At 40.6% G+C, this 14199-nt stretch overlaps 1 protein-coding gene across 1 annotated transcript in view; it reads right to left on the bottom strand.

The window, feature by feature from the left end:
• Positions 1-247: 247 nt before the first annotated feature.
• The window catches only part of SPTA1 (spectrin alpha, erythrocytic 1), a gene marked incomplete at both ends in the record, with an annotated part of 83488 nt that continues 69536 nt past the window's right edge, over positions 248-14199 (bottom strand). Inside the window, 9 exons of the mRNA XM_079725910.1 lie at positions 248-373; positions 922-1066; positions 1841-1987; positions 2365-2418; positions 3313-3500; positions 6934-6985; positions 7455-7499; positions 8634-8746; positions 9573-9869. Coding sequence (XP_079582036.1) covers positions 248-373; positions 922-1066; positions 1841-1987; positions 2365-2418; positions 3313-3500; positions 6934-6985; positions 7455-7499; positions 8634-8746; positions 9573-9869 — 1167 coding nt within the window. The remainder of the gene's footprint in view (positions 374-921; positions 1067-1840; positions 1988-2364; positions 2419-3312; positions 3501-6933; positions 6986-7454; positions 7500-8633; positions 8747-9572; positions 9870-14199) is intronic.

Consider the following 14199-nt stretch of genomic DNA (forward strand, 5'->3'; position numbering starts at 1 on the left):
CCTCAGCAGTGACTAGTTGCATATAAAATAAACCCATGGCCTCCTCTCCTCCAATTTTGTTAATGCCTTTATTTCCCAAGCTCAATAATTTTTTTCAGGTCCTGCAATAAATGTAACACACACACACACACACACACACACACACACGACTATCTTTCCACCCTCTATACTCGCCTGTCTTCTTCATCCCCTAATACTTCCCACAACACCAAGATTCAATATTCTCTGACCCAGGATTAGCTACTTATCACTTGCCAAAGTAGGAATTGATGAAGCCAACATAATCATAGCCAGCAGGCTGGCTTCGGCCACGTGGGTCCATGTATTGCTGCATATGTGAGGCACAGAATGACACTTGTTCTGGGGTTAGGGCCTGAACATAAAAAAAGAAAGAAAGAAAGAAACAAATACAGTAATAAGGATTAAAAATAGCTGGCTCTTTGGGGCTTTTAATATGCCTTAAACCCATGAAGTGGAGAGACTTTGGAAGAAGAAGCCAGCCCTGGTCCTATCATGTGCTTTTCTTATAGAAAGAAATCTATAATTTCTAATGAATAAGACCAACTCATCTCTTCAACTTAGTTCTTATCCAAAGAGTCCCATCTCACTCTGACTGCACTATTTACACCATTCTCTAAATTTGGCTTATTAAATAAACAGGATAAATAAATAGCCTTAAAAACCAAGTAGCATGTTTGGGATTGACACTGAGAGTCGTTAGAGATTGACTGTAGATTTTTGAGTTGTGTCAAGACAACATGAGTGATCAAAGCAAATGATATCCAGTGCATAACACTATCTGAGAAAAAGTGGGGGAAGGGAACGTGGTTGCCTATGATAAGTAGGCAGCCAAGCCTGAGATGAGCAAAATGTAGATTATGATGAGAGTGTAATGAGAGTGGATGCAAACTGGAATCTGACCTGCTTCATGTCCTCTTTGGTAATATAGGCCTTGCCCTCTGCCAGGGCTTGGAAAGCATCCTCTAGTTCATCACTGGACTTGATGTTCTCTGACTCCTTGTCGATCAGGAAGTCGGTATATTCGGTTTGTGAGATATAGCCCTTTCTGTTGGAGAAATAGATCAGGAATTGTCCCCTCTCAAGACAAAGAGGAAGGCAGATCCCTTTCTCATCCTACTCAGTGTCTCAGAGACAGAGAGAAGCTGGATTCTCCAAGTGTCTGTCCCATCTCAGCTCTCTGAGACTATGGGCTATGATCTCTATTTGACCCACATCCTCATGTCCTTACAGCCAAATAAACAGTTTCCTATGTTCTAGCCTCTGTTTCCACATGGGTCAGTCAGCCTGACTCTCTAAGTAGAATTTGGGGATTTTCCACAAGCACCAGCCTCTAAGTATCTCAAGCTCTTCAAGTTTAGTTGAAGACCTCTATTTCTGATCTTCTTTGGTCCTTGGTATAAGAAAGAATTGGTCCCTAATTAGTAACGTAATCCCTCTATGACTCTGTTCCAAGCACACAGCAACCCCATCTGCAGGAGCTGGCCTTTGAATAATCCATGTCTCGTTAAGATATTACACAAGGGAAGGAATTATTCTCTCAAGTTCCTTTCCAGAGCCAGCTGAAATTCCTAGATCAAACATAAACCAGGAATTGAACAAATTGCAGAGCTGGTGCCTGAGCTGGAGTTAGTGCCATGAACTTCTGAGATAATCCTAAAAGGGCACCAAAAGCTGCTCAATTCATTTATGGTAGTCTGTATATTCCTACTCTCAAGATGAATTAATTTCATATTTTATGGATCATTTTACTTTCTGTGCTTGCCCCCCCCTCCCCAAGCCTCATTCCCTGCTATGGTCTGGCCCTTAGTCTTCCTCATACCTCCCTGGATCAACAGCATCCAGGAATTTCTCAAACTTGGGCTCAGGTTCACCTTCCTCCACCATGGGCAAGTAGTAATTGAGCCCTCTCAGGCAGGACCGGAAATCTTTGTGACTTAAGCGACCTGTCAAATTCTCATCAAAGTGCCTAAAGAATAAAAACATTTTATCAAGTTCAATAGGAATCAGATTAAAAAAGAAAAGAATAGATCTTTTTGTACTAGTTGGAGCTTTAGTAACATTCCATAAGGTTATCAGTTGAGTGGAGAGCTTGCCTGTGTTTCCACACTTTTTTTTTTTAATCTATTTTATGGAGGGAAATGAATAAAATGTTGAACATAAGATAAATGTATTTCCTAAAATCAAGGAATCTCATAGACATACTAAAAGCCAAGACTTGAAGCTAAATAACATATCTATATCTTCATTTAAGATCCTACTAAACCACACTGAGGGAAAAAAAAATAGTTACTTGGAAATTCATTTTGATTGTCTGGAAAACAAAGAACCAATCGTTATACTCACCTGAAGGCTGTTTCAAACTCCTGTAGTGTCTCCTCACTCAGACCAGTGATGTCTCTGTAAAGAAAAACAAAAATTAACCCATGAAGTAAACAGAGAAATAGAAAAAGGCATGCCATAAGAATAAGAGAGGAATTTTAGTGACTATTATGCTAGTCAAGTGATCTAGTTCAGGGGTTGGCAAACTATGGTCCATGGGCCAAATCCAGTCGGCCACTCACTTTTGTATAGTCAATGAACTGAGAATGGTTTTTACATGATTAAAAATAACCAAAAGAAGAAGTCTGTTTCCTTAAACATTAAAAATTGTGAGAAATTCAAATTTCAGTGCCCATAAATAAAATTTTATTGGAACATGTCCATGCTCATTCATTTATGAATTATCAATAGATGTTTTCTCTTCACAACAGCAGGGTTGAGTAGTTAACCCAGAGGCTATATGTCTCACAAATTGTACGATACTAATTATCAAGATCTTTACAGAAAAAGTTTGCCAATTTCTGATCCAGATAACTAATGCTGCCAAAAAAGCTATGGAGAACTAAGACTGCTCTGATATAATTAATTTATTTAGAAAAAAAATGAAATTTTCTCTTCTGCTCTATACTTTGAATATTTATTTTATTCTAGACATTTTGGTGGGAACTTTACAAAAGGGAATGCTTTCTGAAGAGGTCATATAAGATGGTGAATAGACTCAGAGAAATGGGTGGCGAAAAGACACAGGGGGATGGGAGCAGTGTCCCAGTTTATAATAGCCTCCTATAAAAAGATAAATAATCATTCTGTGGGTCAGTAAAGAGAGAGAATATCGGTTCTGGGGATAGTGAGTGTACTATCCCTGAAGCAACTCCTGTATACAGTACCCCAAACTTTAGCTCTTGGAGATAAGTTTCTAATACCTAACACCACCCACACCCTTGCCCAGCCCTGGCCACAGGTTCTCAATACCTGGCTTGGATCTGTTGTTCCAGACTGTGTTGCCTTCTCATCCCAAGCTGGTAGAGCTGGTCCCACTGCTGAGCCAGCCCAATGGTGCTGTATTTAATGTCCAGGACCAGAGCCTCTTCTAAGTTTTCACCCAGGTCCTCAATCTTGGTCAGCTTACGCTTCATTGCCTGGATCTCCTTCTGCTTCCTCTGGAAAAAGACAAAGAAAAGAGGCAATCAACCAGGGTACCAGATCCAAACCTAGGGACGATACAGAAGGTAAGAAGCTAATAAGTTTAGACCTCACTTCATTGTTCCTTTTCAATTATCTTCAGGAATTTTCCTGTCCTCTGTAAAAAATGAACTACTCAGGAAAACCACCTCACTTATATTTGTATTCCTCATTTATAAAGTGGTGGTTATCATTCTGGTAATCTGTAATATATAAATCTAAGTGTCAACAGTTATATGCTGCAGATAAAGAAGGGTAGGATTTCCAGGATCCATGCTCCCAGTGATTTGCCTCATGCATTATTTGCACTATTGATTGTGGTTGAGCTCTGAGGTCCACTTAAACTTCCCAGTGTTCACACTTCAGTTTCCTTCATTGGCTTGGACAGACTTCCACAAGACTCTTCTGTCATTCAGGCATATTATATGCCAAACATCTACATTTAGGTCATGTTTTCTGAACAGGGGAATGTCTTTTCCTAAAGAAGGGGGGAGTGAATTTGTTATGATGAGGAGGGTAGTTGTGAAAACATATTAGATATTACAATGGTTTGTGGCCCTCCAAAAATCAGTCCTGTCTGACAACATCTTTTTAGATTAAGTTCTCTCATTAGGGATAAATTAGATTTAATTAGTTAATTTTTTCTTCTGGTGGTGGGGGGAAAGAAAATAAGGTTAAGGTTAAAAACACTGTTCTAGCCAACTGCTATTTTTTTTCTTGCCATTTTATTTTTTTAACATCTTTATTAGAGTATAATTGCTTTACAATGGTGTGTCTGTTTCTGCTTTATAACAAAGTGAATCAGTTATACATATACATATGTCCCCATATCTCTTCCCTCTTGCATCTCCCTCCCTCCCACCCTCCCTCTCCCACCCCTCTAGGTGGTCACAAAGCACGAAGCTGATCTTCCTGCTCTATGCAGCTGCTTCCCACTAGCTATCTATTTTACATTTGGTAGTGTATGTATGTCCATGCCACTCTCTCACTTTGTCCTAGCTTACCCTTCCCCCTCCCCGTATCCTCAAGTCCATTCTTTAGTAGGTCTGCATCTTTATTTCTGTCTTGCCCCTAGGTTCTTCTGACCATTTCCTTTCTTTCTTTCTTTTTTTGGATTCCATATATATGTGTTAGCATATGGTATTTGTTTCTCTCTTTCTGACTTGCTTCACTCTGTATGACAGTCTCTAGGTCCATCCACCTCACTACAAATAACTCAGTTTCATTCCTCTTTATGGCTAAGTAATATTCCATTGTATATATGTGCCACATCTTCTTTATCCATTCATCTGTTGATGGACACTTAGGTTGCTTCCATGTCCTGGCTATTGTAAATAGAGCTGCAATGAACATTGTGGTACATGACTCTTTGAATTATGGTTTTCTCAGGGTATATGCCCAGTAGTGGGATTGCTGGGTCATATGGTAGTTCTATTTTTAGTTTTTTAAGGAACCTCCATACTGTTCTCCAGAGTGGCTTTATCAACTTATATTCCCACCAAGAGTGCAAGAGGGTTCCCTTTTCTCCACACCCTCTCCAGCATTTCTTGTTTGTAGATTTTTTTTTTTTTTTTTTTGTGGTACACAGGCCTCTCACTGTTGTGGCCTCTCTCGTTGCGGAGCACAGGCTCTGGACGCGCAGGCTCAGTGACCATGGCTCACGGGTCCAGCCGCTCCACGGCATGTGGGATCTTCCTGGGCCGGGGCATGAACCCATGTCCCCTGAATCGTCAGGCGGACTCTCAACCACTGCACCACCAGGGAAACCCTGTTTGTAGATTTTTTTGTTGTTGTTGTTGCTAATTGGCATCTTTATTTATTTATTTTTTCTTTTTTCTTTTTTTTATTAGTTTCTGCTTTATAACAAAGTGAATCAGTCATACATATGCATCTGTTCCCACATCCCTTCCCTCATGCATCTCCCTCCCTCCCACCCTCAACATCCCACCCCTCCAGGCGGTCACAAAGCACCGAGCTGATCTCCCTGTGCTCTGCGGCTGCTTCCCACTATCTATCTACCTTACGTTTGGTAGTGTATATATGTCCATGCCTCTCTTTCGCTTTGTCACAGCTTACCCTTCCCCCTCCCCATATCCTCAAGTCCATTCTCAAGTAGGTCTGTGTCTTTATTCCTGTTTTACCCCTAGGTTCTTCATGATATATATATTTTAAATTCCATATATATGTGTTAGCATATGGTATTTGTCTTTCTCTTTCTGACTTACTTCACTCTGTATGACAGACTCTAGGTCTATCCACCTCATTACAAATAGCTCAGTTTCATTTCTCTTTATGGCTGAGTAATATTCCATTGTATATATGTGCCACATCTTCTTTACCCATTCATCCGATGATGGACACTTAGGTTGTTTCCAGCTCCGGGTTATTGTGAATAGAGCTGCAATGAACATTTTGGTACATGTCTCTTTTTGAATTATGGTTTTCTCAGGGTATATGCCTAGTAGTGGGATTGCTGGATCATATGGTAGTTCTATTTTTAGTTTTTTAAGGAACCTCCATACTGTTCTCCATAGTGGCTGTACCAATTCACATTCCCACCAGCAGTGCAAGAGTGTTCCCTTTTCTCCACACCCTCTCCAGCATTTATTGTTTCTAGATTTCTTGATGATGGCCATTCTGACTGGTGTGAGATGATATGTCACTGTAGTTTTGATTTGCATTTCTCTAATGATTAATGATGTTGAGCATTCTTTCATGTGTTTGTTGGCAATCTGTATATCTTCTTTGGAGAAATGTCTATTTATGTCTTCTGCCCACTTTTGGATTGGGTTGTTTGTTTTTTTGATATTGAGCTGCATGAGTTGCTTGTATATCTTGGAGATTAATCCTTTGTCAGTTGCTTCATTTACAAATATTTTCCCCCATTATGAGGGTTGCCTTTTCATCTTGTTTATGGTTTCCTTTGCTGTGCAAAATCTTTTAAGTTTCATTAGGTCCCATTTTTTAATTTTTGTTTTTATTTCCATTTCTCTAGGAGTATAGCTCACTGCTTCACTCAATTATTAAGAGATAATCTAGATTCAATTTTATTTTCGTACCACATCAAATAATAACAGAAATTTGTCAATGTTGCAAGTTTTGGGCCAGAAGCTTTTGCATTTGTTCCCTTACTTAATCAGTAGAGTAAGTCTATAATGTAGCTATTATTGACTCCATTGTATAGATACAGAAATTGAAGTTGAGATTTAAGCAAACTGACATCCATGTCCATGAAGTGGTGGCCAAAGGTTAGAATGCAAATTGTTGGCAGGGTTGACACCAGAGCCTTAGGCTTTTGACTTTTGGGCCAGGGGACTTACTGCAAAGAATCACCAGTTTCCTTTGAGTAGTTTTTCTTGCACTTTTTCTAATTCCAGCAATGTTTAGAGCTAATGAATGAACATTACTTACTTTATTTGCTTCCAGCTGGGATTCCAGAGTTCCTGTTTCTTTCAGCAAAGATCTAGTTAAGAACCAGCGGAAAACATTACTTATATTATCAGAGGTCAGTATTTTACACAAACAGACTAACCCCAAACCCCTACACTTCTATAGTTCTTCCAAGTTATATGGCTTTTCTGAAATGAATTTTCACAATGCCAAATTTTCACAAGGCCAAACCCTCTCTGTTTATTGGCAAAAAATGAAAAAGAAAGTAAGGCTGTCCCAGTTCTTCTCTGCCTATGAGAAAGCTTCCATACTTCCCTCCTAGTTATTATTCTCAAATATACCTTTAACCTAATGTAGGCAATAATTCACCTAGTGGGGTGTAGGGCCAGAATGATATACCCTTTGCTTCTCTTTCTTACCCCACATTTTACTTAGGGACCATCAGATTGCAATGGGATGAAGATGCTTTAGTACTAAGGCCTCCTTAACTAATTCTTTCAGAATGATACAACAAAACAAACATGATAACATAAAATACTGACCCATCCAGAAAATAATCCCTGGATATGGATGTCCAGAACAGGAATCAGAAGAGAGAAAAGTGAAATCACATGTTAACATGGTTTACTTAAATGATCTTCTTTCTTCAGATTTATGATACATTCTAAATTCTTTGTACCTAGAAAGTATGAACCTGTTCCACCCACTGTCCCCAAAATGTCCCCCACACTGAGAAGCTCAGAGCCTTCTGTGCATCTCTTTACTTTAAGATGAAGGGCTCAGGTGTCAGGTGCTATGCTCAGTGTTGGGCACCTGCTGCCAGGGGAGGAGGGACCAAAACCAGAGGCAGAGGAGGGTGAGCTGTATATCCTCTGCTTTCTGTCAGATGTTTTATTTAGCCATGATACAGAATTTCTTTTTGTTCATTGTCTGATTTATCCTTGTCAACGTGTTTGTAGGAACATTAGCATGGATTGCCTAAAACAACACTTTAACTCCACAATGCTGACCCACCTGCTGAATATAGTCTACCACCTTTGACCATTTACTCATTTGTTATACCCTCTAAGTCTCCTCTTTTCCAGGTCATTTGCCCCAGAAGGTGTGACAAATGTTATTTTCATGTATAGAACATTTTGCATTTAATAAAAGCAATTAGCATATATTATCTCACTTGATTCTTTTCACAGTTTTAGCAGTCAAGCAACATAATAATTTCCTATGAAGTATTCACAGTGTACTCTGCTCTGATTGTGCCAATAAATACATATGTGACCTTGATCAAGTCAATTTATCTACTGAACTTCTTTCCACATTTGGAAACAGTGGTAATAGGATCAGCTCTGTACACTTTTCAAGGTTGCTCTGAAAGTTGAGATAATGGATCATAGAAATACTTTGTAAAGTACAAAGGGGAAGGCAAACATAAGGGATTGTTATTATTTTTGGACTGTAATTATAGGCAAGAGGGAACAAAAGTAAGAGTATCAAGGAGAGAATACAGAATGGGCAACGAGATGAAATTCTCATTTCTCAATTTTGCAATGATTGATTTAGAGTACAGTCAATTCCAAATACAGAGCACAGACAGGATATGGTGATTTTAGGACAGCATAAATACTGTAAGAGTTCCCCTTCCTTCCCTCAGTTATGTATTTCATCCCTATAGTAAATGGAAAGTATAGCTTAGGGATGATGAGTTTGGGGGTATCACAGCACACCTGGTCTGCACGATCCAATCAAGGAAGGCACTGGCATTCTGTTCAAATTCTTGGCACATCTCAAAGTTCTTGACCTGTCTTGTCTCTTCCTTTTCCAGCTCCTGCTCCCTGTCCTAAAACCCCAAATCACAGATAGTAATGTGCAGATTGCAGACCTTTCTTTGAAATAAAATAACTGTTTCTGAGTCTCACCTGCTCATCTTCCCTCTTTCAAATTTCACTTATCTTCCAATACTATTGCCTGTGTGCTCACTTTTCTTCCAACCCACCTCTTCTCATCTCAGAAATGTGAAAGAAGCTTATGCAACTTCCCATAAATACTTACAGGTGTTACCAAGGACAGTAACAAATAAACTAGTAACAAAGGCAAATCTTTCCTCAACTCAATTTTTTTCCAGTTGAAATTTCATTTAAATGGACATAAAAGTAGCTTTAAAGGAAAAGATAATGAGTTGCCAAATGAAATTGGTGATTTTATAGTGAATTTTTTCTTTGTAAACTTTTAAAATACTTTCCATAGCTTCAGTAATGAGCATTACTATATACAGACAAAAATTAAACACAAACACATTAAAAAGGCACTTTTGGAGATGTGTATAAAATAGAGAATGCCTTGGAGTATATACACTGTAAAGGTATATACAAGCCTCATGAACTTCTCATAACCTATTTTTAGAGCCATCTGCTGGAGCTTGTGCTTGCTTCCTTGAATCACCACTCAACACCCAGATGTTTGAGACTCTAACCTAGGGCATAGGGCTATGCCTGTTGTGAATATATTTCCAAATTTTTTCTTAGATTGTCTCAGTGCATGAGTGCTGTCCTAATATAATTATTAATAGTGTTCCTTTCTTTCTCAAAAGTCCCCAAACTTGGATAATATATCAAGTGATCATGCTCACTATAGCCAAAGGAACTCTCTGCTCTGCCCCAAGCTACCTTGATGATGTCAGATAGGTGATTCCAGATCCTTTCTAGCACCTCCACTGTTAACCACGTATAGGGGCTAGAGGACACATTTAAGGCCTTAATCTGCTGGTCTAGCTCTAGCAAATAGTTGAAGTCTCTTTGGGCCCTTGACAAGGAGGCCAAGAAATCCTCATGGTCCTTCTGCAGCTGCCGAATTGCATCCAGTGAGACACAGCGCACAGGCTCTGAGAGGTCCTCCTCAGCATTCTCACACCAGTTGTTGAAAGCTGAAGCCTTGTGTGCAAATTCCATGAACAGATCCTCGGCCTATAGAGGAAAAAAAAAGAAACTTCCATCTTTTCTGATAAAGTTTGTCAGCAGAAAAGAAGACTGAGGATAAAAAGATGACTGTCTTCAAATATTTTCAGGGCCAACACTCTAAGAGGGCAGAACTAAAACCAATGGAGACCATGTGATCAGATGGATGGACATGTGCATTCAAGGTACAAGCCCCCATCCTAGCATTTTCTCTTTTTCTTCCAACACCTACAAATGAAGTTGGATGACTTCTAGGATTATATTAGTTATAAGATTCCAAAAGTGGCAAGGGTAGATTTAAATGATAAGATTTCATGATTTCTTGTTCTGATGTCTGTGTTCCAAGTCTACTTGGCACATAGTAAACATGCACAAATAAGTGTTAAATGAGTGAATTGATAACTGATTGAATAAAAATCAGCCATAAAAAGAAACAAAATTGAGCTATTTGTAATGAGGTGGATGGACCTAGAGTCTGTCATACAGAGTGAAGTAAGTCAGAAAGAGAAAGACAAATGCTGTATGCTGACACATATATATGGAATTTAAGGGAAAAAAATGTCATGAAGAACATAGGGGTAAGACAGGAATAAAGACACAGACCTACAAGAGAATGGACTTGAGGATATGGGGAGGGGGAAGGGTAAGCTGTGACAAAGCGAAAGAGTGGCATGGACATATATACACTACCAAACGTAAGGTAGATAGCTAGTGGGAAGCAGCGGCATAGCACAGGGAGATCAGCTCGGTGCTTTGTGACCGCCTGGAGGGGTGGGATAGGGAGGGTGGGAGGGAGATGCAAAAGGAAGGGGATATGGGAACATATGTATATGTATAACTGATTACATTTGTTATAAAGCAGAAACTAAAAATAAATAAATAAATAAAAAGATATAATTGAAAAAAAAGGAAGTAGGAAATATTATTAAAAAGGAGCTAATTAAAGTAATGCTCACATTTTTGGGCAAGACAATTAAAAGAAGACATGCAGGAGGTGGAAATGGTTCAGTGAAAACAAAAGCTCAGGGCTAGTAATAGGAAAGTGACATTTACTTTTACTTCTGAATTTAATCCCATCAGACAGTCTCCTAGGCAAAACTGTCCAGTAAGCTGTCAGCAGCAAACTTCATACTTTCTCTCTCATTGGGTTAGGCTTGCTTTCAAAAAAAAAAAAATCAATTTGTGGGATAGGCATTTCTTCTTTCTCTCCTCTGATCTTCTGCAGACCACACTTCTTTGATGTCTCTTTGCTTATACTGCGTTCTCATCATACCTTCCTTCTAAACTTTGTTCAAGGCTCATCTCATGACTGAATCCCCTGCTTAAACCCATTTCCTACCCTCTAACCAGTATCCTTATCCATGCAATGCTCTTAGGAGTTATTCATATGCTCTGAATGACTTTGAATTTCTAAATGAGAGAAATAAAATGGATTTTCCTAAACAGTAGGTAATAGAAAAGTTTTAGATTTAAAATACATCACATAGAATCTCAGTAAGATGGTGGAAGAGTAAGACGCGGAGATCACCTTCCTCCCCACGGATACACCAGAAATACAACTACACGTGGAACAACTCCTACAGAACACCTACTGAACGCTGGCAGAAGACCCCAGACCTCCCAAAAGGCAAGAAACTCCCGACATACCTGGGTAGGGCAAAGCGGAAAGATTCCCGCACAGAGGATCGGTGCCGAGCGGCACACACCAGCCCGAGAGGCTTGTCTGCTCGCCCGCCGGGGCGGGCGGCACTGGAAGCTGAGGCTCGGGCTTCGGTCAGAGCGCAGGGAGAGGACTGGGGCTGGCAGCAAGAACTCAGCCTGAAGGGGGCTAATGTGCCACAGCTAGCCGGGAGGGAGTCCGGGAAAACTCTGGAGCTGCCGAAGAGGCAACAGACTTTTTCTTCCCTCTTGGTTTCCTGGTGCGCGAGGAGAGGGGATTAAGAGCGCTGCTTAAAGGGGCTCCACAGACGACCGCGAGTCGCGACTGAAAGCGCGGAGCCCAGTGACGGGCGTGGGACGCTGGGGCTGCTGCTGCTGCCGCCAAGAAGCCTGAGTGCGAGCGCAGGTCACTGTCCACACCGCCCTTCCGGGAGCCTGTGCAGCCCGCCACTGCCGGGGTCCTGGGATCCAGGGGCGGCTTCCCTGGGAGAAAGCACGGCGCACCTCGGGCTGGTGCAACGTCACGCCGACCTCTGCCGCTGTAGCCTCACCCCGCACTCCGTGCCCCTCCCTCCCGCCCGGCCTGAGTGAGCCAGAGTCCCCGAAGCAGCTGCTCCTTTAACCCTGTCCTGTCTGAGCGAAGAACAGACGCCCTCCGGTGACCTACACGCAGAGGCGGGGCCAAATTCAAAGCTGAGACCCAGGAGCTGTGAGAAGAAAGAAGAGAAAGGGAAACCTCTCCCAGCAGCCTCAGAAGCAGCGGATTAAAGCTCCACAATCAACTTGATGTACCCTGCATCTGTGGAATACATGAATAGACAACAAATCATCCCAAATTGAGGAGCCAGGAGTCAGTGCTGTGCCTCTGAAGTGGGAGAGCCAACTTCAGGACACTGGTCCACAAGAGACCTCCCAGCTCCACATAATATCAAACAGCGAAAATCTTCCAGAGATCTCCATCTCAACACCAGCACCCAGCTTCACTCAACGACCAGCAAGCTACAGTGCTGGACACCCTATGCCAAACAAATAGCAAGACAGGAACACAACGCCACCCATTAGCAGAGAGGTGGCCTAAAATCATAAAAAGTCCGCAGACACCCCAAAACACACCACCGGACGTGGACCTGCCCACCAGAAAGACAAGATCCAGCCTCATCCACCAGAACACAGGCACTAGTCCTCTCCACCAGGAAGCCTACACAACCCACTAAACCAACCTTAGCCACTTGGGACAGACAGCAAAAACAACAGAAGCTACGAACTTGCAGCCAGCAAAAAGGAGACCCCAAACACACTAAGATAAGCAAAATGAGAAGACAGAAAAACACACAGCAGGAGAAGGAGCAAGATAAAAACCCACCAGACCTAACAAATGAAGAGGTAATATGCAATCTACCTGAAAAAGAATTCAGAATAATGATGGTAAAGATGATCCAAGATTCTATTTCCAAGATCCAAAATCTTGGAAATAGAATAGACAAAATGCAAGAAACAGTTAACAAGGACCTAGAAGAACAAAAGATGAATTAAGCATCGATTAAAAACACAATAAATGAAATAAAAAATACTCTAGATGGGATCAATAGCAGAATAACTGAGGCAGAAGAATGGATAAGTGAGGTGGAAGATAAAAGAGTGGAAATAACTGCTGCAGAGCAAAATAAACAAAAAAGAATGAAAGGAATTGAGGACAGTCTCAGAGACCTCTGGGACAACATTAAACGCACCAACATTCGAATTATAGGGGTTCCAGAAGAAGAAGAGAAAAAGAAAGGGACTGAGAAAATATTTGAAGAGATTATACTTGAAAACTTCCCTAATATGGGAAAGGAAATAGTTACTCAAGTCCAGGAGGCACAGAGAGTCCCATATAGAATAAATCGAAGGAGAAATATGCCAAGACACATGTTAATCAAACTGTCAAAAATTAAACACAAAGAAATCATATTAAAAGAAGCAAGGCAAAAACAAAAAAATAACACACAAGGGAATCCCCATCAGGATAACAGCTGATCTCTCAGCAGAAACTCTACAAGTCAGAAGGGAGTGGCAAGACATAATTAAAGTGATGAAGGAGAAAAACCTGCAACCAAGATTACTCTACCCAGCAAGGATCTCATTCAGATTTGATGGAGAAATGAAAACGTTTACAGACAAGCAAAAGCTGAGAGAGTTCAACACCACCAAACCAGCTTTACAACAAATGCTAAAGGAACTTCTCTAGGCAAGAAACACAACAGAAGGAAAAGACCTACAATAATGAACCCAAAACAATTAAGAAAATGGGAATAGGAACATACATATTGATAATTACCTTAAATGTAAATGGACTAAATGCTCCCACCAAAAGACACAGATTGGCTGAATGGATACAAAAAGAAGACCCATATATATGCTGTCTACAAGAGACCCACTTCGGACCTAGAGACAAATACAGATTGAAAGTAAGGGGATGGAAAAAGATATTCCATGCAAATGGAAATCAAAAGAAAGCTGGAGTAGCAATTCTTATATCAGACAAAATAGACTTTAAAATAAAGACTACTAGAAGAGACAAAGAAGGACACTACATAATGATGAAGGGATTGATCCAAGAAGAAGATATAACAATTGTGAATATTTATGCACCCAACATAGAAGCACCTCAATACATAAGGCAAATACTAACAGCCATAAA

The sequence above is a fragment of the Hyperoodon ampullatus genome (assembly GCF_949752795.1).
Source record: "Hyperoodon ampullatus genome assembly, chromosome: 2".
NCBI classification, from domain to species: Eukaryota; Metazoa; Chordata; class Mammalia; order Artiodactyla; family Ziphiidae; genus Hyperoodon; species Hyperoodon ampullatus.